Source organism: Littorina saxatilis, linkage group LG3 (assembly GCF_037325665.1).
Source record: "Littorina saxatilis isolate snail1 linkage group LG3, US_GU_Lsax_2.0, whole genome shotgun sequence".
Classification (NCBI taxonomy): Eukaryota; Metazoa; Mollusca; class Gastropoda; order Littorinimorpha; family Littorinidae; genus Littorina; species Littorina saxatilis.
In genome coordinates, this window is record NC_090247.1 from 8,821,078 (window position 1) to 8,846,367 (window position 25,290).

The 25,290-nt window shown below is 43.7% G+C and overlaps 1 protein-coding gene across 1 annotated transcript in view; it reads right to left on the bottom strand.

Annotated features, from left to right (window-relative positions):
- LOC138961088 (uncharacterized) overlaps positions 1-25,290 on the bottom strand; it is a 94,923-nt gene that overhangs the window by 35,846 nt on the left and 33,787 nt on the right. Inside the window, exons 27-40 of the mRNA XM_070332684.1 lie at positions 17,460-17,636; positions 16,622-16,801; positions 15,647-15,727; positions 14,997-15,175; positions 10,944-11,129; positions 9,860-10,039; positions 9,260-9,436; positions 6,753-7,020; positions 5,305-6,049; positions 4,465-4,771; positions 3,375-3,605; positions 2,271-2,441; positions 1,502-1,675; positions 413-583 (exon numbers count right to left, since the gene is read on the bottom strand). Coding sequence (XP_070188785.1) covers positions 413-583; positions 1,502-1,675; positions 2,271-2,441; positions 3,375-3,605; positions 4,465-4,771; positions 5,305-6,049; positions 6,753-7,020; positions 9,260-9,436; positions 9,860-10,039; positions 10,944-11,129; positions 14,997-15,175; positions 15,647-15,727; positions 16,622-16,801; positions 17,460-17,636 — 3,227 coding nt within the window. The remainder of the gene's footprint in view (positions 1-412; positions 584-1,501; positions 1,676-2,270; positions 2,442-3,374; positions 3,606-4,464; positions 4,772-5,304; positions 6,050-6,752; positions 7,021-9,259; positions 9,437-9,859; positions 10,040-10,943; positions 11,130-14,996; positions 15,176-15,646; positions 15,728-16,621; positions 16,802-17,459; positions 17,637-25,290) is intronic.

The window sequence follows — 25,290 nt, forward strand, 5'->3', positions numbered from 1 at the left end:
ACACACACACACACACAAAATGCTTCTTCACACCCACACAGAAGCCCCCAAACCTTATACAGCAAAGAGGATGTTAAACTCAACCAGTCAGTCAGTCAGTCAGTCAACCAGTCAGTCAACCAGTCAGTCAACCAGTCAGTCAACCAGTCAGTCAACCAGTCAGTCAACTAGTCAGTCAACCAGTCAGTCAGTCAGTCAACCAGTCAGTCAACCAGTCAGTCAACCAGTCAGTCAACCAGTCAGTCAACCAGTCAGTCAGTCAGTCAACCAGTCAGTCAACCAGTCAGTCAACCAGTCAGTCAGTCAGTCAGTCAACCAGTCAGTCAACCAGTCAGTCAACCAGTCAGTCAACCAGTCAGTCAACCAGTCAGTCAACTAGTCAGTCAGTCAGCTTTCAGCCGTGAACACTCACCTGACACAAGCAGTCCTCACAGGGGTCAACCTCAGAGACGAAGGAGACACCCTGTGGCCTGACCACCCCCTCGTACAGACAGTCTGTACACAGAGGGCAGCAGCCGGTCACCTGTATCGGGTGACTGCACACTCCATCGCACTGCTTCCGACTGCAAGTCACCGAACCGCTCTGCACACACATATCAAAAGTTAGCAGCCGGTCACCTGTATCTGGCGACTGCACACTCCATCGCACTGCTTCCGACTGCAAGTGACCGTGCCACTCTGCACACAGGTGTCAACAGTTAGCATGCTGGGTGGGTGTACATCCAGGACACAGGAATGAACGTAGGCAGATGTGTCAGTATATAGACAGACAGACAGATGTGTCAGTATATAGACAGACAGACAGATGTGTCAGTATATAGACAGACAGACAGACAGATGTGTCAGTATATAGACAGACAGACAAATGGAAAGACAGACACAGACAGTGAGAACAAAACCATGCCAAACGAGGCAACACAAGTGTGGTTATCTTAAGCCAAAATAAATCAGCTGGAATTAATCTGATCAACACCTAACATTATGAAGACCTGCTTCTACATCACTGAAAATACAATAAACAAAAACAAAACAAACACACACACAAAACAACACAAACACACACACAAAACAACACAAACACACACACAAAACAACACAAACACACACACAAAACAACACAAACACACACACAAAACAACACAAACACACACACAAAACAACACAAACACACACACAAAACACAACACAAACACACACACAATACACACCAAACAATTGGACAAGGCTGGAAGGGATAGTCGAAGGTCTGACCATTTCTGCACACCTGACCCCGGTACTGACACTGAAGACAGATCCCACACCATGAGTCGTCAACACTGCAGGTAAATAACACTCACCCAACACCTGCACTGCTGACAGCGCTGGGAGGGATGGTTAAAGGTTCCCCCGTTTCTGTAGAGCTGACCCAGGCACTGACACTGGCGACACGATCCGCACCCACAGTCGTCAACACTAAAGGTAATTCATACTCACCTGCGGGAGAGAAAAAAATCACACTCACCCGACACCAGCACTCCTGACAGCGCTGGGAGGGATGGTCAAAGGTTTCGCCGTTCCTGTAGAGCTGACCCAGGTACTGACACTGACGACATGACCCGCAGCCACAGTCGTCCATGACCGGGTTCTCACACCTTGGTTCCTCACACTGCTCTCGCTCACAGCTGATGGTTCCATACTGATGACACAACAGCCACACAGCATGTTCAGTAGAGTGGAGCTTCCATTGTGAGACACCCCAACCTCCAATTTCAGACCTCTCCTCTTTAAAGCTGCAATTTCCTTTAACTTTTTGTTAATAAAAACATCTGTGTATTTACCTCCATTTTAGGACTGTATATATCCTTTTAAAGACATGATTTACTTTTACATTTTGGGGGTCTAAATGAGAATTCTATTGTACTTACAATCAATGCAATATTGTTCAATTTTTTTTAAATCAAATAATGTTTCAAAAATGCTGATCGGCAGTAAGGTCTTTTCCAGCTATCCATCTCTTGCCGGTGGGATAAACTGACTCACGTTATCAGAAGGTTAATTGCAAAACCTTTACTGATTTTCAAGGATTGAAAAAATCTGGGATTCCTTTTGAAGACTGAACCCAAAAAAAGAAACACTCTCACTTTAAAATCGCGCATAGATTGCGCACTGATTTATGTAACCTTCACAAGGATCAAAAACCTGAGGTAACTCTCATAATTCAAAACAAAGTTAGCTATTATGGCATTGACATTTATTAAAGTCTGCTTTCAGTTGAAATGCAAAAGCCTCACCTGGCAGAAACACTGCTGACACTGGTCAGAGGGGTCGAAGAAGCGCTGACCATTCTGATAGACACGGCCGTCCAGCTGACAGTTGGTGCACTCGGGACAACACTGACCGGGGGCCGGGTTGAGGCAGGTGACCGCCGGGCAAGGCCTTCTCTCACAGTTGAAGCTTCCGTCCTGAAAATAGCAAAATGATGAAGTCGAACTAAGTACACTGGAATCCCCCATTCAGTATCTATTCCTAATGTCGTCAGGAGAATTGAGCTATTCGAATATTTGAGCTGATAAATACTCAATGTCTGCCTTGCTTCCGGGAATGTCAAAACTGTTTGGCTCACCTCTCAGATCTGGCCAGGCTATTACTTGGGATAAGATTATCCATTCCACTTGGTCACATACCACAAGTCAACCTTGGTTCTCTCTGGGCACAGTGGGCATTTATTTTGATGAATTAATTTCGTGAAAGCAACTTCTGACTCTTTACGTAAATCAATTCATCTTCTTCTTCTTCTGCGTTCATGGGCTGAAACTCCCACGTACACTCGTGTTTTATGCACGAGTGGAATTTTACGTGTATGACCGTTTTTACCCTGCCATTAAGGCAGCCATACGCCGCTTTCGGAGGAAGCATGCTGGATATTTTCGTGTTTCTATAACCCACCGAACTCTGACATGGATTACAGGATCTTTTTTGTGCGCACCGAGGAGATCGAGTCTGCACACAAAGTTGACTCTGAGAAATAAATCTCTCGCCGAACGTGGGGACGAACTCACGCTGACAGCGGCCAACTGGATACAAATCCAGCACGCTACCGACTGAGCTACATCCCTGCCAATCAATTCATCAAAATGTTCCAACTCACCACAGCAAGCAGTCAGTGTTGATTTTTGGTATGTGACCAAGTGGAGGTATGATCTTATCCCATGCAAAAGCATGGGCAGGTCTGAGATGGTGAGCTTGACTGAAGGAGCATGCTTTTAAGTCAAATTGTGAGGAGCTTGTTGTAAGCTTGGTAAAAATGACACCGTCTTTCAATCTTGTACAAGGGGTGAGATGGTGAGCTGAACCATTTTCACAGGAAAGAGTGTGCCTTTTAAAATTCACCCTACCTTGCAGGAGCACTCCCCACACAGATCGGAGCGGTCAGGCAGCGACTGACCGTTGTAGTAGCGCCGACCATCGTACAGACAGTCGGTGCAGGCGGGACAACACTCGTCTTTCACCGGGTGGCTGCAGGACATCGGCAGACAGGGGAGCGCTGTGCAGCGGAAGCTACCCTGGGAGCACAAGCACTCCTTGCAGTCCTCTTGGTAGCCCTCGCCATCTTGGTAGTGTCGGCCCTGTTTGAGGAGAAAGGTGAAAACACAGCTGAACATTGTGTGTAGGAGGTAAAGGTCTATACACTGGAACCTCCCTTTTAAGGCCGAAACAAATCTGAGAAAAATCAGATCTTAAACAGGAGGGAGTCTAGAAATGGAGGTACATTTACAGATGCTATAAACAGAATATCTTAAAAAGGAGGGAGTCTTAAAATAAAATGGGGGGGCTGAAAGGGGGGAGGGGGGCACTGTAATAAGCATTGTCACTCAAAGGCATTCATTTAACAGGAAGGAACTATGCAACCTTCTTCTTCTTCTTCTTCTTCTTCTGCGTTCGTGGGCTGAAACTCCCACGTACACTCGTGTTTTTTGCACGAGTGGAATTTTACGTGTATGACCGTTTTTTACCCCGCCATTTAGGCAGCCATACGCCGTTTTCGGAGGAAGCATGCTGGGTATTTTCGTGTTTCTATAACCCACCGAACTCTGACATGGATTACAGGATCTTTTTCGTGCGCACTTGGTCTTGTGCTTGCGTGTACACACGGGGGGTGTTCGGACACCGAGGAAAGTCTGCACACAAAGTTGACTCTGAGAAATAAATCTCTCGCCGAACGTGGGGACGAACTCACGCTGACAGCGGCCAACTGGATACAAATCCAGCGCGCTACCGACTGAGCTACATCCCCGCCCTCTATGCAACCAAAAAGCAGGGAGAAAGCAACCTGAATTTCCATGAGGGTAAATAACATCACACGACTATATGGTACCTTATCCCCATCTTTGAGTCTCGAGTCAGAGAGGGAAGAAAAAGGTGTTTTTTTTGTATTGTTTAGTTCAAACAAATGCAGTCCTGCCCTCCTTTAAAAAAACAATTTACCTGGTAGAAACAGCCCTCATCGCAGACAGGACAGCAGCGGCCCGGCAGACGGACAGGGTGACGGCAAGGCACGCTCTGAGAGCAGTCCTCGGGCTCGCAGCGAACGTTTCCGCCACTGCACACACACTCCTGACACCTGTCGGTGGGGTGCGGGAAACGCTGTCCGCTGTCGTACTGCAGATTGTTGAAGTGACACTGCGAACATTCCGGGCAGCACTGGCCCTGGACTGGGTGTGAGCACGCAACAGCCGGGCAGACGGTCGCTGTGCAGATCACATTGCCGCTAGCACAGCGACAAGTGCTGCAGCTGTAAGACATTGGACATAAAAGATACGACAACTTTATCATCTGAGAAATTTGATATGGTGCAGTACCAACAGAACCACATGACATAAGAAGTTGCTTTTTATTTTTATTTTTATTTATTTTACATTGACTGTGGTTTAGTGATGTATTGACAAAATGCGCCTTGAATATGTGCAAATTGCATAAAATAAAAAATTAAAATAAAAAAAATATAAAAATCCCTGCGCTTAGAACTGTACTCACGGAATACACGCGATATAAGCCTCATATTGATAAACAAAATCACATGACATAAGGGAACTTTTTTGGGTGGTCCATGAGAAAACTCTACATTTTATCATCTTGTCTGTAAAATTCGGATGTGGTGCAGTAATGAAAGAATCACAATAAGACATAAGTAACAGCAAGGCAGCAGACCAGGTTCCCATCAGCACAGTAACAAGTGCTGCAGCTATAAGATGTAACTTGTAAGAGAGTTCTTTATCTTGATTGCCAAACATGGAAGTGGAGTAGTACAGACATGAAGTAACACACCTGTCTTGTGGGTCCTGGAACTGCGCACCATTGCGATACTCCCGCCCGTCAAAGTCGCAGTCCGTGCACTCCGTGCAGCAGTCACGCTGCACCGGGTAGCGACACACCGCTCGAGGGCACTCCTTGGGAGCGCACGTCACGTCTCCCCTTCTGCACTGACACTCCTGACACCTGTCGGAAAAGTGAGGGAAGCGCTGTCCTTCTCGTATCATCCTGCCGCGATACAGACAGTCCCGACACACGGGACAGCATGCACCTTGCACAGGGTTGGCACAGCTCACCGGAGGGCACTCCGGTCTCCGGCAGGTCACCGTACCTCCGTCACACTGGCATTCACCGCAGGGATTCTCTGGGTCGGTGAACGTCTGCCCGAGGCTGTACTGCCGGCCCAGGTACATGCAGCGGCTGCAGTCCTGGCAGCAGTCGCGCTGCACGGGGTGTTCGCACGCCACCGCCTTGCACACCTTCCTCATGCACTCGACTGTGCCGTTGAAGCACCTGCACTGCTCGCACCGGTCGCGCGGGTCGTTGAAAATCTCCCCGTTGGTGGCCGTCTGACCGTGGAAAAGACAGGCGCTGCATTCCGGGCAGCACTCCACCACGGCCGGGTTGGGACAGTTGACAGGGGGACATAATCTCTCCTCACAAATGACCTCCCCTGCCAGGCAGGCGCAGGAGCGACATGGGTGCTGAGGGTCCTTGAACGTCTCACCGCTGGGGGACTGGATGCCAAAATAGTCGCATCCTGCAGACATACACACATGCAAAGACATGATTTCATTTATCTATTTATTTTTTCTTCATTACTTTCTTGTCCCATCATTGGGAAAGTCGGGTCGCTTCCTCCCAGTGGAAAGCTAGCAGCAACAGAGTTGCGCTACTCAGGTGTGTGCGTGTTTAGATGTAATCAGCCACCTGCACCTATGGCAGAATGACCGAGGTCTTTTACGTGCCACAGTGGTGACACGGGGGCGGAACATGGATACCGTCTCTGAGTCTGCACATAAAGTTGACCTGTGTCCGTCCTTGCCGGGATGATGGTTTGTTTTAGTATGAAACTGAAAGTTGCTTGTTCATGTCAATGCTTACTATTCTCTCGGGTGCCATGAGATTTAATTACTCTTGTTGCACATGCAACAAATGCATTTAGAGTGCTTAGGTACCTTTCATTCTCAGATTTTACACAGAAGCTGTGCAAGGATGTTTACTTTGCTGAACGCTTTCCAAAAGACAGCAACATTTTTTACAACAAAAAAGTGATGTTATTCACAAAAAGAAAGCGAATCCTGTACCTTGCAAATAATTCAAACAATAAAATGTCCCAAACTAACTTGGCTGCATCTACTTCCTCCTATTAGCAATTTCTGGATATATTACCAGCAAAAGTCATCCAGCAATACCATAAAGGTGGGAATCTTCAAAACAAAATGCAAAAAAAAATGACTGACCATTGCACACAGGGCAGCACCCCTCGCGCCGAGGATGGCGACACTGCGTGGGAGGGCACATACTGCGTTTGCACTGGACGCGACCTTGTCGACACAGACACTCGTGGCACGGGGAGTTGGGGGGACTGAAGGTCTCCCCGTCATCGTAGCTCAGCCCCTCGTACTCGCACAGCTTGGGGCACACGGGGCAGCACTGACCCGCCATGGGCATGGGGTTCGAACACGTCACTTGCGGGCAGGCGATGCCGTCGCAGGTCACAGAGCCTTGCTGTGTAGTGGAAAGGAGAAATAAACACACGTACAAAATATGAAACAGACAGACTGCTAATGTTCTAACTCATGATCAAACAAGTTGCGTAAGGCAAAATTACTACATTTAGTCAAGCTGTGGAACTCACAGAATGAAACTGAACGCACTGCATTTTTTCCCAATGACCGTAGTCCGCCGCTTGTGCAAAAGGCAGTGAAATTGACGAGCCTGTTTAGCGCGGTAATGGTTGCGCTGTGCTGCATAGCACGCTTTTCTGTACCTCTCTTCGTTTTAACTTTCTGAGCGTGTTTTTAATCCAAACATATCATATCTATATGTTTTTGGAATCAGGAACCGACAAGGAATAAGATGAAATTGTTTTTAAATCGATTTCGGAAATTTAATTTTAATCCTAATTTTTATATTTTTAATTTTCAGAGCTTGTTTTTAATCCGAATATAACATATTTATATGTTTTTGGAATCAGAAAATGATGAAGAATAAGATGAACGTAGTTTTGGAACGTTTTATAAAAAAATAATTTTAATTACAATTTTTAGATTTTTAATGACCAAAGTCATTTATTAATTTTTAAGCCTCCAAGCTGAAATGCAATACCAAAGTCCGGCCTTAGTCGAAGATTGCTTGGCCAAAATTTCAATCAATTTTATTGAAAAATGAGGGTGTGACAGTGCCGCCTCAACTTTCACAAAAAGCCGGATATGACGTCATCAGACATTTATCCAAAAAATGGAAAAAAAAGTCTGGGGATATCATGCCCAGAAACTCTCATGTAAAATTTCATAAAGATCGCTCCAGTAGTTTACTCTGAATTGCTCTACACACTCACACACACACACACACACACACACACACACACACACACACACACACACACACACACACACACACACACACACACACACACACACATACACCACGACCCTCATCTCGATTCCCCCTCTATGTTAAAACATTTAGTCAAAACTTGACTAAATGTAAAAAACAAGAAAGGTTAAATTTTCTAACTTTTCATTCAGGAGAAAGCAAAAATATAACATTTCAACACATGTACAGTGGAACCCTCCTTTCAAGACCTCCCCCCTCTGATGGCCTTATCTTTTTTAAATTGTTTGTTTGTTTGTTTTTGCTTAACGCCCAGCCGACCACGAAGGGCCATATCAGGGCGGTGCTGCTTTGACATATAACGTGCGCCAAGACAGAAGTTGCAGCACAGGCTTCATGTCTCACCCAGTCACATTATTCTGACACCGGACCAACCAGTCCTAGCACTAACCCCATAATGCCAGACGCCAGGCGGAGCAGCCACTAGATTGCCAATTTTAAAGTCTTAGGTATGACCCGGCCGGGGTTCGAACCCACGACCTCCCGATCACGGGACGGACGCCTTACCACTAGGCCAACCGTGCCGGTATCTTTTTTAAATACAGTTGAACATATCTTATAATGACCAAAGGCCCAACCAAAAGTGGTCGTTATAGACAGGAGGTCCGTATAGAAAGGTAAGTTATATACAAAATAAAATCATCAGGATCCTTTGGGGTGGTCGCAATAGATATATGGTCGTTATCAACAAGTGGCTGCTGGGGCAAGTTCGGCTGTGGCAGCAAAACAGAAAAAAAGAAAGAAAAGAACTTTTATCCAAATTTCCATTTCCATTACTTTATGATCTCATTGCTGATAATATTCAATCAATGAGTCTTATATCGCGCATATTCCGTGGGTACAGTTCTAGGCGCTCTGCAGTGATGCCGTGTGAGATGAAATTTTATACGGCCAGTAGATTGCAGACATTTCGGCGCATATTTACCTTTCACGGCCTATTATTCCAAGTCACACGGGTATAGGTAGACAATTATTACTAAGCAATTTTGCCAGGAAAGACCCTTTTGTCCATCGTGGGATCTTTAATGTGCACACCCAATGTAGTGTACACGGGGGGAGGTTCGGACACCGAAGAGAGTCTGCACACAAAGTTGACTCTGTGAAATAAATTTCCGCCGAACCTGGGATCGAACTCACACTGACAGCGGCCAACTGAATACAAATCCAGCGCGCTACCAACTGAGCTATATCCCCGCCAAGAGAAACAATTACACAGGCATAGCTTAGCAGTCAGCACTCTGCATTGAAGTAAAGTTCGGTTCAATCCCAAACACCAGGGAAAGAATATAAATATTTCCAGACTAATATCGCAAACATGATCCTCAAACCTAACACCATTTCCCAAACCCACCTGACACGCGCACTGCTGACAGGGGTTGTCAGGGTGCAGGAATCGCTGCATGTTGCGGAAGATGCGTTGCTCGTACAGACAGAAGTCGCAGCGGGGGCAACACTCGCCGGGCAAAGTGGCCGGGTGGCTGCAGGGGGTGGGGGGACACCCACGTGCCTCGCAGTTTACCTCCCCTCCCTATAGGTAAATACAGGTATGAGTCGTGCTAGACTTGGTTTTAACAACATTTTAGGCAACAACGATACAACACTCATTTTGGCACAACTCTAAATGAGGCTGTTAACTGTAACTAGTATACAAGTCAAAAACAGTTCCCTTTTAGTCCTACCAATTCTAAAGAAAGAAAGATAGAGTTCTAAATACGGAGTGAAAAACATTCTGAAATTTACATTCAAGGTCGTGAAATCCGACGCAAATTTTGCCAAATTGAAGTGAAAAGGACACATCTATTACTTAAATTTGCTGATTGCATGATTTTAAATTTAAATCTCAAAAATGTTTTTGTCTCTATGATTTCGTAGAAAGCCTCAAATTCACAGAAAAGTGGGTGCCCTGAACAAAAAAACAAAAAAATCAAACATGACAGACGCGGCACAGTACCTCACAGCGACACGTTGAACAGTCGTCACCCTGGCGCGCGAAAGTCTGACCGTCTCTGTACTCGCGGCCGTCCACTCTGCACACCCTGGGACACTCGGGGCAGCACTGACCGGCCATGGTGATGGGGTTGGCACAGTGGACCACCGGACACTCTGTCCTCTCACACACTACCGAGCCATCCTGCAAGCAATAAGGATAAATGTGTAAAATGGATAAATGTGTAAACTGGATAAATGTGTAAAATGGATAAATGTGTAAAATGGATAAATGTGTAAAATGGATAAATGTGTAAAATCAGTGTTCGTGTTAATCAAAAAGGTGGTGTCAGTTATAATGACCAAAGGAGAACAGACAACTTCCTGAAGTAACTCTTGTCGGGTTTGTATGGGTTGTGAAAGAGTAAATACCCTTGCTTTCGGCGAGACAAACAATCCACCCGTGCTCCCCTCCTGACATTATAGGCCAGTCGCTAGTGAGGGGGGGGAGGGGGGTGGGGTGGGGGGGTGTGTGTGTGTGTCTGAAACGCGTGGACAGGAGCATGTGTGGATTGTTTGTCTCACCGAAAGCAAGGGTAGTCACTCTTTCCCAACCTATGCAAACCCAACAGAGTTATTTCCGAACAACGTCTATTAATTGCAGTGCTGTCCTTTGTGTGAGACATCCAGGCACAGCATGACGTGGCGCTGTCAGCGTTCAAAGTTCAGCTTTTACTGTGACTGCAGGTGACTGTGTTTCTTCTAAATCTTGCACCCTCTAACAACAATTAGGTATACCCCTCAGCTTAGCAGAAGCACTCATTTCAGCAACACAAAATCCTACCCGAAATCTGCTTGGGGAATTGAAAATGTTGACCGCTTCTGATGAGACCTATAACTCCCTTTTTCTTAAATTTATTTTAAGATTCCCCTCTTTAAAACTTGTAAGACCCTACTTTTTCACATTTTCTGATCATTACCTCCGTAAATTTATCTCCATTTCAAGACTAACTCCTTTTTCAGACCTGATATTCTCTCAGGTTTTTGGAGCTCCCTGAAGTGAGGTTCCACTGTACACAAACGGACAATTTCAATACACAGACTCCTACCCGACACATGCAGAAGGAGCAGGAGTCTCCCCCTGGTGAGGGGAAACGCTGACCGTTCCTGATGACGCGTCGCTGGTAGAAACAGTCGTCACAGCTGGGGCAGCACTGGTCTCGAACCCTGGCCGGGTTGGTGCAAGGCAACGTGGGGCAGTCTCGGTCCAGGGCCGCACAGCTCACCTGCCCTCTCTGGAACCACACACCAAAACACCAAACTTGGGACATTTTTCAACACTTTATTACTGAAAAGCAAAGTAATATAACCACGATGCTTGAGTACTGATTCTCAATGCCAAATATTGAACATAAGTCACAATATTAAAATTGAATAAAGTTTTGTTTAAACCTAAAGCTAAGCTATAACAGGGGTGGGGATAGGGTTGGGGGTTGGGGAGATGAGGGTGTGGGGTGGGAGGGAGGGTTAACAGCTGTTTTTGGGGGGGGGGGGGGGAGGCTGGGGGAGATGGGAGATCGAGAAGGGTGTGTATGTAGATATGAACATAACACCTAGCTTTCACGCGTGTGAACCTTCTCAAACCAACATTACTGAGCCATGTGTGGTGGCACTATGCTGTGATCTCAGCAACCTACTCAGCATTTAACTGAATCTAAAAGAGTGATCTCCATATGCCCATGCAACTAAAAACAGACAAAAAGTTGATTCTAGCTTACTTACCCTACACATACCCTTTTACAGAGATCCCATGGAGAGACGGAGCTCTCTTCTTTGTAGTACAGTGGAACCCCCAATTTAAGACCCCCCCCCCCCCCCCGACCCCCTTTTCAGACCTTGTTTTTTCCGATTTCCCGTTCATGACCTCTGCAAATGTACCTCCATTCTAAGATTCACTCCTTTTTAAGACCTGAATTTTTCATATTTTTGAAGGTTCTAAAAGAGGCCGGGTTTCACTGTACCATGCGTAACAGTCACACTGTAAACAATAGGCGACACTCAGATTGTCTCCCAAACCGCTGTTAAGGACCTAGGCGTGTACCTGGACTCTGCTCTGACAATGCAAAAACACATTAGTTTTGTTTGTAAATGTGCCTTTTTTGAGTTGCGCAAGATTTCCTCTGTCAGATCATTCCTGACACTCCAAGCCACTGTTCAACTTGTCTCCTCTCTGATCCTGAGTCGACTTGACTACTGCAACTCATTGCTTGCCGGCCTCCCCACTGAAGAACTTGATCGCTTACAGAGAGTCCAGAACAGTGCTGCAAGGCTCATTCTGCAGAAGTCTAAGAAAGACCATGTCACTCCCCTACTTACCACCCTTCACTGGCTTCCTATGAAGTATAGAATCGAGTACAAGCTGGCTCTGTTAGGGTACCGCTGTTTTGAGAAAACACTTCCCCCCTATTTGTCCCATTCCCTCAGTATCTACGAGCCATCCCGTTCTCTCAGATCCTCCTCTGAAAAACTCCTTCGCATCCCCAAAACCAGGACCAAGACCTTTGGTGAAAGAACCTTTAGGTACCAGATTCCGACCGTCTGGAACTCGCTTCCAAGTTCTATCCGTGACTCCAGCAGCCTTTCCTCCTTCAAAACACAACTCAAAACATACCTGTTTCGTAAAGCCTTTGCTTAGCCTGAGTATCTAGACTCTCCACAACTCTATTCTGTTTTGGAACTCTCTACCCTGTATGTGCTTTATGGTCTATTTGTCAATGGTATCTTTGTGTGTGCGCGTGCATGTGTGCGAGTGTGTGTGTGTGTGTGTGTGTGTGTGTGTGCGTGTGTGTGTGTGTACTTTTAACATTGTACGCTAAGTTTTTGCTTAGTGCTTGGGTTCTTGGTGTTATGTCTCAGTTAAATGTATGCTTTGTTTGCTTGTTGATTTGTGCTAGTTTATTCTATAATGAATTTGTAAAGCGCCTGGAGCCAATTGATGGGACTCGCGCTATAGAAAAGTTATTTATCCAAGCGGAGCGCGGGCGAAGCCCGCGCGTAGCGAGGTAGTTTTTTTTTTCATCTCCCAGCACTGAAAATTTTTTTGCCAAGTGGTGTCTGTCTGGACATTGTTCTAGAATTCATCTTTTAGCACAATATTAGCGACACTGTTTGGACAATTCTATTAAAATTAGGCGTACAAACTGATTTTGTTTCGGGGAATCCTCTCAGAGGATCAGAATTTTCATATAATATCATCGGAAGCTGTTACAACGGGAAAATGTGAAACTTTTGTCACTTTTTAACATGGAATTTCATCTTTGAGCGTTTCAAGCGGACTTTAATAAAATAGTTATTTGCGAATTAAGCAGCGGAAGACACTCACCGGTTCAACATGTGTATGGTCATTAAACCTCAAAACATTTCAGTAAGTGGTTTAGACAAACACCTCCGACATGTGAGGGTGACTGGTTTGTAGCTGAAGAGTTTTTTTCTAAAGTGTGTTCTAAATACAAATGACGTACTGGTAATGATGTAATGAGTTGTTCTAATCTTGTTCTTGGAACTCTTGCTGTTCCAAGCTTGTTCTTAGCAAGTCTTGGTGACGAGAACAAAGACTATCAATGAAATCTTTAGAAATAACCTCTGACAACGACGACGACGATAACAACAACAACAACAAATGACATCGACGACGACGACAACAACAACAACAACAACAACAACAACAACAACAACAACAACAACAACAACAACAACACGAGAACAACAACAATCACGACAACGAACATGACAACAACAACACCAACAACTACGACGACAACTACAACGACTGGGTTATGATGACATCACCAATGATTTAAAGGCCGTTAAAAAATCGTTAAATCCTATTTCTTCACTGATTCTTATGAAATTTTAAAGGTAGGTTTGTTGTCCCCAACTTATTTTCACTCCATACTTTTCCAGAAGAAAAACATAATTTTGGCAGTTAAAAACCGTTAAATTTCAATTCTTCACCGATATTTATGAAATTTTGTGGGTAGGTTCGTTGTCCCCAACTGATTTTCACTCTATACTTTTCCAGAAGAAAGACATAATTTTGGCAGTTAAAAAACGTTAAATTTCAATTCTTCACCTATCTTTATGAAATTTAGTGGGTGGGTCCGTTGTCCCAAACTGAATTTTAAGACATACTTTTCCAGACAAAAAACCTTATTTTTGGCAGTTAAAAACCGTTAAATCTCAATTCTTCATCGATATTTATGAAATTTTGTGGGTAGGTTCGTTGTCCCCAACTGATTTTCACTCCATACTTTTCCAGAAGAAAAACATAATTTTGGCAGTTAAAAACCGTTACATTTAAATTTTCACCTATCTTTATGAAATTTAGTGGGTGGGTCCGTTGTCCCAAACTGAATTTCAAGACAAACTATTCCAGTCAAAAAAACTTATTTTTGGCAGTTAAAAACCGTTAAGTCTCAATTCTACACCGATATTTATGACATTTTGTGGGTAGGTTTGTTGTCAGATTTGACATGATGGCAGAATTGAAAGTGTGAGATATCCTGATGTTTCACAATTTATGCTGCATAATTCAGCCCCATAGGCGCTTGAATTTTAGGTGGAGTTGGGTTTTTTTTCAGCCCAAACCAGTAACCCCCACATGGTTTTCATGTCCCTTTCTGAGAGACTTCAAGAAGTTTCAATCTGACGTCATGATTAGCCTGCCGCATTAGCAAGTATGAAAACACGTCATCGATGACACATTTTAAGACAGAGAGAGAGAGAGAGAGAGAGAGAGAGAGAGAGAGAGAGAGAGAGAGAGAGAGAGAGAGAGAGAGAGAGAGAGAGAGAGAGAGAGAGAGAGAGAGAGAAAATCATGTACACACAGATGGACGACTTCGCTTGGGGTATGTACTGCCCGGCAGTACACATCTACTTTATTATTATTATTATTATTATTAAACACTCAACAGGTAGAATTTGACGTTTAAGGACTTACAACACACTTACCCTGCAGGCACACCTCTGACAGGGATCTTGCAGGGAGACGACCGAAGCTCTCTCCGTCTTTGTAGACTACCATGCGTAGCAGTCCCACACTGGCAACACTGACCAGGTCGGTGCTTAAGAATTTGACCTCAAAGGTCTTGCAACAGACTTACCCTGCATGCACATCTCTGACAGGGATCTCGCGGGGAGATGAAGCTCTGTCCATCTTCGTAGTACCGGGAGTAGTAGTCACAGCCGTCACAGACTGGACAGCACTGACCAGGGACCTGTCTGGGGTTCTGACATCTGACCGCTGAACATCTGTCTCTCATGTCTGTGCACAGAATCTGACCTGCACAAAATCAAACAACTTCACAAAATTATGTGTACAAGATGTTAGAAATTCTGTAGTCTAATGAGTTTGGGAAAGTGGTCAATGGATGTTGCAGGATAACGCCATTGTTTATCTGTACAATAAATAAAATTTTTTATGTAAAACTCATGCACACACACACACACACACACACACACACACACACACACACACACACACACACACACACACACACACACACACACACACACACACACACATTCTCTCAATCTCTCTCTCTCACACACACACACACACACACACACACACACACACACACACACACACACACACACACACACACACACATTCTCTCAATCTCTCTCTCTCACACACACACACACACAAACAAACACACTACGCACACTCTCTCTATCTCTCTCACACACACACACATTCACCCTCAAACACACATGATCATGCCTACACAGAATCCAACCAAGAACTCACTCTCTTCACAGATGCAACGCGAGCAGTCCGACTGTGAGATGACTTCCCCGTACTTGTATTGACGACCCTGGAAGTCACAACCTGGGAGATAAAGATACGCATCATTTAGCAGTCAGACACTTAACTCATTGCCTCATTAACTCATTGCCTCATTAATGCATCTTCTTCTTCTTCCTTCATGAGCTCAAACTCCCAGGTTCACTCATGCTTTTTGCACGAGGGTTTTTACGTGTACACTACATTGGGGTGTGCACGTTAAAGATTCCACGATTGACAAAAGGGTCTTTCCTGGCAAAATTGTATAGACACAGTTAATAATTGTCTACCAATACCCGTGTGACTTGGAATAATAGGCCGTGAAAGGTAAATATGCGCCGAAATGGCTGCAATCTACTGGCCGTATAAAATTTCATCTCACACGGCATCAGTGCAGAGCGCCTAGAACTGTACCCATGGAATATGCGTGATATAAGACTCATTGATTGATTGATATGACCGTTTTTATCCTGCCATTCAGGCAGCCATACGCTGCTTTCGGAAGAATTAATGCATCTGAATCCCATGACCCCTCTGATTCAGCAGAACAGTAAAGTAAAGGACAGTAGTCTACCTGGAATGTTTAAATATCTTCAAGAGATTGCAACTCACACACAAATTGAGAAACATGACTTATTTCTCAGTAATAGTGCAGTATCCATTCAATAAGACTACCGCCTTCTTGAAGAAATGATTTTCTCAGATCTGAGGGGGAGTAGGGGGAGTGGGGGAAAGGGGTGGGGGTAAACTGGTGGTCTTAAAAGGGGGGTACCTGACTGTATTCATCTCACCGACATTTTTTGCAGCAAAATCTAAAAACAAAGGTGTTCTAAACATATGAGCAGTCTAAAATTGAGGGTCACAGAAGGGCGGTAACTGCACACAAACACAGAACAAAATAATGCCGAACATAGCCAAGCACAAGTAAGCCATACTGACCGACACAGACGGGACAGCAGGTGCCGGGCGGCAGATCAGACAGGGAGCAGGGCAAGCGCTGACAGGGGGGCTGAGCCTGGCACTGCAGGTTGCCACGGCGACACAGACACTCCTGGCAGGGGCTGCCCGGTATGGTCACCTTCCTCCCCTCCATCACCATCCGCCCCTCAAACATGCAGTCTGAAAGTGTCACATACAATACTTGAGATAGACCACAACCAAATAATTACGTTCTTTGTTTTAGGCAGTCTTAGGCTAGTGGTGTTGCAGGCCTCTAGCAGCTTCCATGTAAAATGGATTGACAAAGAGCCAGATACTTTGGCTGATAGGGCCTAATAGGTGGTCCCACAGTGTGTGTTGCTTTTTGAGGCATGTACATAACTGGCGCACATGATTCAATCCCATGCGACGGCACATTTTCTAGGACTGCCCAGTTAACCAGTTTGAACTGGTCAAGGAGAGTGAATTCTGTTGGGAACAGGCAAATTAGCAGCCTTGAACATGCTGAAAGACAGCCATGTGACTACTGTTATTTACAGAAAAAGTAGATGCAGCGACGCATACTGTAGGAGCACCCACTATGGGTCGAAGTGGTCGAAGTGAAACGAAGAATGACAGTTTTCATCTGAATAGGTTTGAGAAAAGGAGATGAACAGTGGTTTTGTTGTTCATTTCTTTTTCTATTATGCTCAAATTAAGATGTCATTGCGCTGAAATGCTTATTCGTAGGTATCATTTTAAAGGGCAGGAGGCATGGAATTATCCAGTACTTTTTGCTATGTGAGCTGTCATTATTGTTATCATTCTTAGACAAACAAATAAATGAATGGACACCTACCTGTGCAGGCAGAGCAGCAGGTGTCAGGGGAGGGAACTCCGTGTGTACACTGGACGGTGCAGCGTGTGTGCTGACGACAGTTGACCACCCCTCCCTGGCATTCACACACAGCGCACGGGTCATTGGGTGCAGGCCACGACTGACCCTCGTCATACTCCTGGCCGTCGTAACTGCATCCTGGGAAAGAATGGACAGAGAACAGAGCATGAAAGTTTCTGCACACATTGTTTTGTGCACCTTGTTATGCGCTTTCCTTCTCCTTAATACTTTCGCGACGGGACACTGATAAATCAGTACCAGCGCTGACACGCCCATGGACGGGAAGCGCATTTTTCAGTACCAGCCATAGAGGGTACACGACTCGTGATTGCTTCCCGGTTTTTGAAGCTTGCAAATAAATTGAGTTGTTTCCCTTGATACACTTGGCGTCCCCTTCTGCCATTTGCAAATCCGCCTGATTTGTGTGCGTTTTTGAGGAAAAAAAATGAATCAAAGGCGAGCCTTGTCTCGGGAGGAGATTCTCCGGATGTTGGACCTAGAGGATCCCGTAGAGCATGATTCGGACGTATCGTTTTCGCCTCACGAAAGCGATACAAGCAGTGAAAGTGAGGAAGAAACAGTCCCGTTGTTGCTAGTACGAGTCGGCAAACTAAACGTGGTTGGCGGTGATACTGCTAGACGAACATGTATCTCGGAATCGTGCAGGAGCTATGGGGGCGTGGCAGCACTGATAACAATGGATGGCTGGAGCCTTCAAATCCTTTTGGAATTGTTCATAGGTGTACAGTTGGTACTTTGTTGTGAAAATGTGACTTATATTCAATATGGATTACCTAGACATCATTTGGTGAGTGTTAGATCTACAGTTTTGTTTCATTTGAGTCAGGATGCTGTGAGTGAATGCGTGATTTGCTTGTTTTTTTCTTTGTACTGTCTCCTTATTTCTGTGTACAATGTTAACAATATTTCAGCTAATTCATAGGTTTTACACCTTGTTTGGTTATAACATTATTTATAATACTTTCTGTTAAAAAATAACTTTTAAAAAAAGCAGTGGAAAATAAAACACACACAAAAAACCGTTAAACAAGAAGGGCAAAGCCCATACGACTCACATGCTTTACACATTTTTCCTACCAAAATACATGTGACCTTGACCCAAGGTCAAGGTCATCCAAGGTCATGCAACACAAAGCTGTTAATTCAAGACATAGGAAGTACAATGGTGCTTATTGGCTCTTTCTACCATGAGATATGGTCACTTTTAGTGGTTCACTACCTTATTTTGGTCACATTTCATAAGGGTCAAAGTGACCTTGACCTTGATCATATGTGACCAAATGTGTCTCATGATGAAAGCATAACATGTGCCCCACATAATTTTTAAGTTTGAAACAGTTATCTTCCATAGTTCAGGGTCAAGGTCACTTCAAAATATGTATACAATCCAACTTTGAAGAGCTCCTGTGACCTTGACCTTGAAGCAAGGTAAACCAAACTGGTATCAAAAGATGGGGCTTACTTTGCCCTATATATCATATATAGGTGAGGTATTGAATCTCAAAAACTTCAGAGAAAATGGGGAAAATGTGAAAAATAGCTGTTTTTTAGGCAACATTTATGGCCCCTGCGACCTTGACCTTGAAGCAAGGTCAAGATGCTATGTATGTTTTTTGGGGCCTGGTCATCATACACCATCTTGCCAAATTTGGTACTGATAGACTGAATAGTGTCCAAGAAATATCCAACGTTAAAGTTTTCCGGACGGACGGACGTCCGGACGTCCGGACGGACGGACGGACGACTCGGGTGAGTACATAGACTCACTTTTGCTTCGCATGTGAGTCAAAAACACAAATTATCCCCATTTCACCCCCCTTTGCTAAAACAAATCGCGTGACAAACTTATAAATAGCACGACTGAACTGGGCATCCATTTTTGGCTCACGTAAGTGTAGCCTATGCGATGATAAACTTTGTCTGTCTGTGCGTGCGTGCGTATGTATGTGTGTATGTCTGTGGTAGAAACTTTAACATTTCCGAGTCTATGGATTACGTCAGTCTCGGTCAAAAGTGTTCGACGTGTGTGATAGAAACTATTTGAAGACGTCACATTATGACGTAAGAGGGTTAGACGTCACGCAAAGGAATTACTGAAAGTCTCGGTCATTGTTATTGTGAGCGGGCCGAGACTTCTTGGCAGATCCAGGGTCTCGCTTTCTTGCATAGTTTCACCTATGCTTACTGTGTGTGTGTGTGTGTGTGTGTGTGTGTGTGTGTGTGTGTGTGTGTGTGTGTGTGTGTGTGTGTGTGTGTGTGTGTGTATGTGTGACGGAGTGATTGAGTTTGTGTTACTGTTTGTCGATTTCTTACGTGAGCCTTGAAGGCTTCGCCTCTTGTTGAATTAGTACACAAAATTTGGTGGTGATTGGACTTAATTCAAGCTTGCTAGACAGATTTCTTTACAGTTACTGATTTTTGGGAAGTTTCTTGGTGGCAAGCTTGGGCAGGCAGGACGTAAACGCCGTGGCAGTGCTAGTCACAATAGTGTTAAGGCAAAAAGAAAAAAAAAGTCTGTTTACGGTAACATAGGCCAAAAAAATAGGGTCGGTAGGTCGGGATTTTTCTTTTTTTTTCCTTTTCCAAAAACCCATATTTTTAAGTTGTTTTGCCAAAAAACCAGATTTTTTTTCTCTTTTTTTTCTCTCTCCCCCAAATGCCAACAAAAAGTCTAGGGTCGCGCGAAAAAACTAGGGTCGGTCGGGTTACCGTAAACAGACTTTTTTTTTGTGTGCCTAATATCAATACAGTGGAACCCACCTTTTAAGACATCCCTCTCTCCCCCCCCCCCCCCCCCCCCTATACACATACAGGCAGGTTTCACAATCTTCAATCACAGACTTCCTTTTTTTTCAACAAAATCAATCTTGACAGAGATCTTTGAAATAGTGTTTTTATTAAAGCCTTACATCCTCCTGGATGGAATCAAGACAAAAACTTGTATGGAGACGCATTCTTGTCGACATAATGTGATAGCTTGTTACAGTACTCTATCAAACAAAGGGATAGACGTAAACAGAATTGGGTAACGATTTATTCAAAGAATATTGTCCAGAGGCTTTAATAAATTAAGCAATAACAATGCAAGCAAAATATCATTTACGAGCTCAGTGAAAAAAGCAGCAAATAAGGACTAATTATGGGAATTCCGTTCTTCTGAACTGCTATTTCGCTGTGATGCACGTCATGAGCATACCTTCAAAAGTAACAATGTTAATTGCACTCCATTTTTATCACTTTAAAAAAAAAGTAGAATCATTGACCAATAGCAAAAAACGAGTTTGGAATTTTTTTTGCATATTCTTGGGGAATAAATACCTGAAAATGTAACCCTACCCTCTAAATGGTGACATCATGACAGCGAAAAAAAATATACAGAACAAGTCATGTGAAGCGATAATAAAACATTAAGTTGGTTTGAAACTAAAAGATCAACATTGGAATCAGGGACGAGTCATTAACAATGCTAGTGAGATTTGGCTAGCCGAAACCAGAAGACCGAGACGGGTTGCCTCCGCGAAGCATATGAACAAAACGGGCGATTTTTCTCATTTGAGCAGATTTTCACACTAAGCATGACATATCTGTTTATACATTGGGATCCAGGAAATCCAAAGGATACAATGCAATAACTTTTGAATCTGTAATCAAAAGTGTTATTGTTATTTGCAATTTTTAGAATGTTATGTACCAAATTTTATAATACATTTCATAACTTGACGAAATGTAAAACAAGTCGCGTAAAGCGATATAAAAACATGTAGTCAATCTATAGGCATCAAATTGAAGGATAAACTAAAAAAAAAAAACTAGTCCGATCGGCGAGACTAAATTCAGATAGTCTCGGCTAACCATACCCGAAAACCGTCACGGATCACACTCATCTCCGCGAAGCATACTCAACCTGTTTTCTTTAATTCTGAACGCGTTTTTAAAGTAAACATAACATATGTATATATATATTTTAAATCAGGAGAAGATAAGAAGTACAATGCAGTAGTGTTTGAATCTGTAATGAAATATTCGTTTTTGATGCAATATCAAAGTCCCGACTTAATCAAAGATTACTTAACAGGTCCGCCTCAACTATCACAAAAACGGAAATGACGTCATCAAAGACTGTGGCAGAGTACCTTAACGCAGTCCTAGTATATCCACTACTGACTGAACTGTGGCATAGTACCTGGACGCAGTCCCAGTATATCCACTACAGACTGAACTGTGGCATAGTACATGGACGCTGTCCCAGTATATCCACTACAGACTGAACCTTAATGTCTTGCATTTTCTACAACAACTACTCTGCACACATAAGAAAACCCAACCCCTCTCGCACGCACACATGCAAGTACGCACGCATCAACACTCACGCATCAACACTCACACACACACACACACACACACACACACATAAGCTAACACAAACGAACACGTGCGCACAACGCTCGCGCGCACGCTTACACACACACACACACACACGCACACGCACACGCACACACACACGCACGCACGCACGCACACACACACACACACACACACAAACGAACACGTGCGCGCAACGCTCGGCCGCACGCACACACACACACACACACACACACACACACACACACACACACACACACACACACACACACACACAGCTAGATAATACATCATCTGATATGTTTCCTTGTTCATATGCTTTTTTCAAGTCATAAACGTAAACAATGAATGGTTTTACTGGGATTTTGTGCAGCGTTTTGTATTATCTGCGTTGTTGTCGGATTTAAATACTCTCTCAAAAACTGGGTATCTAATCACGACCGATAAGATTTTCCCCTTTTCGATTAAAAAGTACAATGAGATTTAGTCAGAACCATAACATTATTCTTCCAAAAACACTTATTAACATCCATGTAAAAGAAACACAACTCTGTTCATCAAATTATCTCACCCTTTGCAAGAAACGTATGGCGAAGGCACATTTCGCGCCGCGGTGCAGATGACGCAATTAACTCTCGTGACGAAACGATTGGTTCGTGACGTCGCGTCATCAACCGTTCATGAATGGCCCTTGTATGAATGGCATTCTTTCTGTTGGGATGACGTGTGAACCTCATCATTAGTGACTTGGAAAATCGGTCGGATTTAGGTATCCCCGAAGTCGGTCGGAATTGGATACACTTACCCTACACTCTTCCACACTGACAGGCGCGCGCGCACGTACGCACGCACATATGCAACAATAACAATGACAAAAATCAAACTTTTAAAAGCACTTGAAAGTTAATAAACAAAGCAACTATTGATTCCCTACGATTATATGATCGTGACTGGCTCTCTTTCCAAGTTGGAACGTTTTCAATCTGCTGTCTGACGTCATCAAAGTGTTGAAAAACGTACGGCGATGTCTATAAAACTCTAACTTGACCACAACATTCACAATGCAGTGCATTCAAGGATTGAAAAAAAACACTGGCGTTGATCAGACACAGTCACTGAATGTTGTTATTTTACAAATGAATCTGCTTAACATTTGGTAAGAAATGACCGTCAATAGTGCCGGGCGGTCGTGAGAATTCAAGGTTTTCAGAGACAGACAGTAAATAACGTGCTCTGAAATAAACACATGCCGAAAAATTCTTTAGTCAGCCAGTTGATCATCTGCCTGACAACGGATAGGAAGTATAAAATTGGTCGCATCATGGCAATTTGCTGTGTATGGCGGTCATAGCAGACGATTTGTCTTCAGGACGGTCGTGAGAAAAAATGAGACAGACACCTTGCCCGAGTGACTAGACAGTAAATAACGTGCTCTGAAATAAACACATGCCGAAAAATTCTTTAGTCAGCCAGTTGATCATCTGCCTGACAACGGATAGGAAGTGTAAAATTGGTTGCATCATGACAATTTGCTGTGTATGGCGGTTATAGCAGACGATTTGTCTGCAGGGCGGTCGTGAGAAAAAATGAGACAGACACCTTGCCCGAGTTACTAGACAGTAAATAACGTGCTCTGAAATAAACACATGCCGAAAAATTCTTTAGTCAGCCAGTTGATTATCTGCCTGACAACGGATAGGAAGTGTAAAATTGGTTGCATCATGACAATTTGCTGTGTATGGCGGTTATAGCAGACGATTTGTCTGCAGGGCGGTCGTGAGAAAAAATGAGACAGACACCTTGCCCGAGTGACAAAATGACCAAGCGCAAGTAGAATAAGCCGTAGTTAGCCTTTCAAAACCCTTTCATGTCGTGATTTGATGGAAATTGCTACTTATTAAAAGCATGTTACGTCCAAACCTTTTAACAGCCATTCCAACTGAACAGATTTGTAATTAACGTTTTTGAGACAGACACATTTAGAAAAAAGACCGTTTACTTCACATGCGATTGTATCGACTAAACATAAACACATTCATTGTTTTTTTTAACTAAGTGTGTTCATCTATCTCTGTTCTTTGGTTTCTAATGTACTTTTCACTGGATTTCTTTGTGTGTTTTTGTACTAGTGCCTTTGTCTATTGCAATGTGGCTAAAAAGGGAAATCGTGTCTGTCTCATTTCTCACGACCGACCTACCTTTTTCGCTGGTGGGGAATACAAACTTGACTTAAATTCGATCAAAGTTTATTTTTCATATGTAAATTCCGAAGACATTCGACACAGACCAGTGAAAATTCACGACTAAACAAAACGAAACATTTTATTTAATATCAAAGTCAGGGACATACCCGACTCTGAAGACTGTGAAACCTGTCTACAGACAATTTAAGACTTCCTCCCTAAATTTAAGACCCTGTTTTCTCAGACTTTCTGTTCATAATTCTGTATTTGTGCCCCCATTTTAAGATCTGATTTTCTCAGATTTTCTTCATGTGTTAAAAGAGGGTTTCTGCTGTGGATGACATCATGAAGACATTAACTCATTCGCTGCGCAGCTAAATTTCCCCTGTGTTCCCTGCCAACGCGCGATTTAGAGCCATTTTGAAAAAATTATTAAAAATCAACAACACAAGATAACCTTACATACCTTATGTTTTTGCAAAGTTTGAAACTTACTCTTTTAGAAAATATATGAAACATTTGAAAGTACATACCTTTTGTTGTCTTCATATCCACGCAAAATATCCAATTTGAAGCAAAACAAAAAAACTTTCTACGTCATGGGTTCATCATACACAATGTCATGATCGACACTTGCATTGCCCGAATCATCACCCAAATGATCGTCCATTGGCACAAAATCGTCACCAGAATCTAAAATATCATCTCCACTATCATCATCACTGAGGTCAAGATCAGAACCGTACTGAATAACACGTTCTAGCACTCTTTTCAAGTTACTACGTCTCAGCAGAACGATCCGCCATCTTGGAAAAGTCAAAACACGTGGGTCGCACACCGTCAACAAAATTTTTATTAATCCCAACAATTTAAGGGAAGGAACTGTTTACAGTGAATGGTACCACTGTAGACAGATAGAAGTTCATTGCAGGGGTTGTTTCCCTTGGTCAGCAGGACCGTTTACACCGTTAAAAATTCGTGATATCCGTCGGAACTCAAGTGCCGGCACGCAGCCAACGCTAAACACAGGTGTCGGAATTCCAGTTCCGACGCGCAGCGAATGAGTTAAAACAACTCTTTTCAACTAAACCCACCCCCCATTTACCTTTTGTTTTGTTACTAGACAGACACACTGACAAAGGGACAGCTGACCAGCAGACGTGTAACAGATAAACACACACACACACACTCTCTCTCTCTTTCACTTACAGAACACATAATAGGAC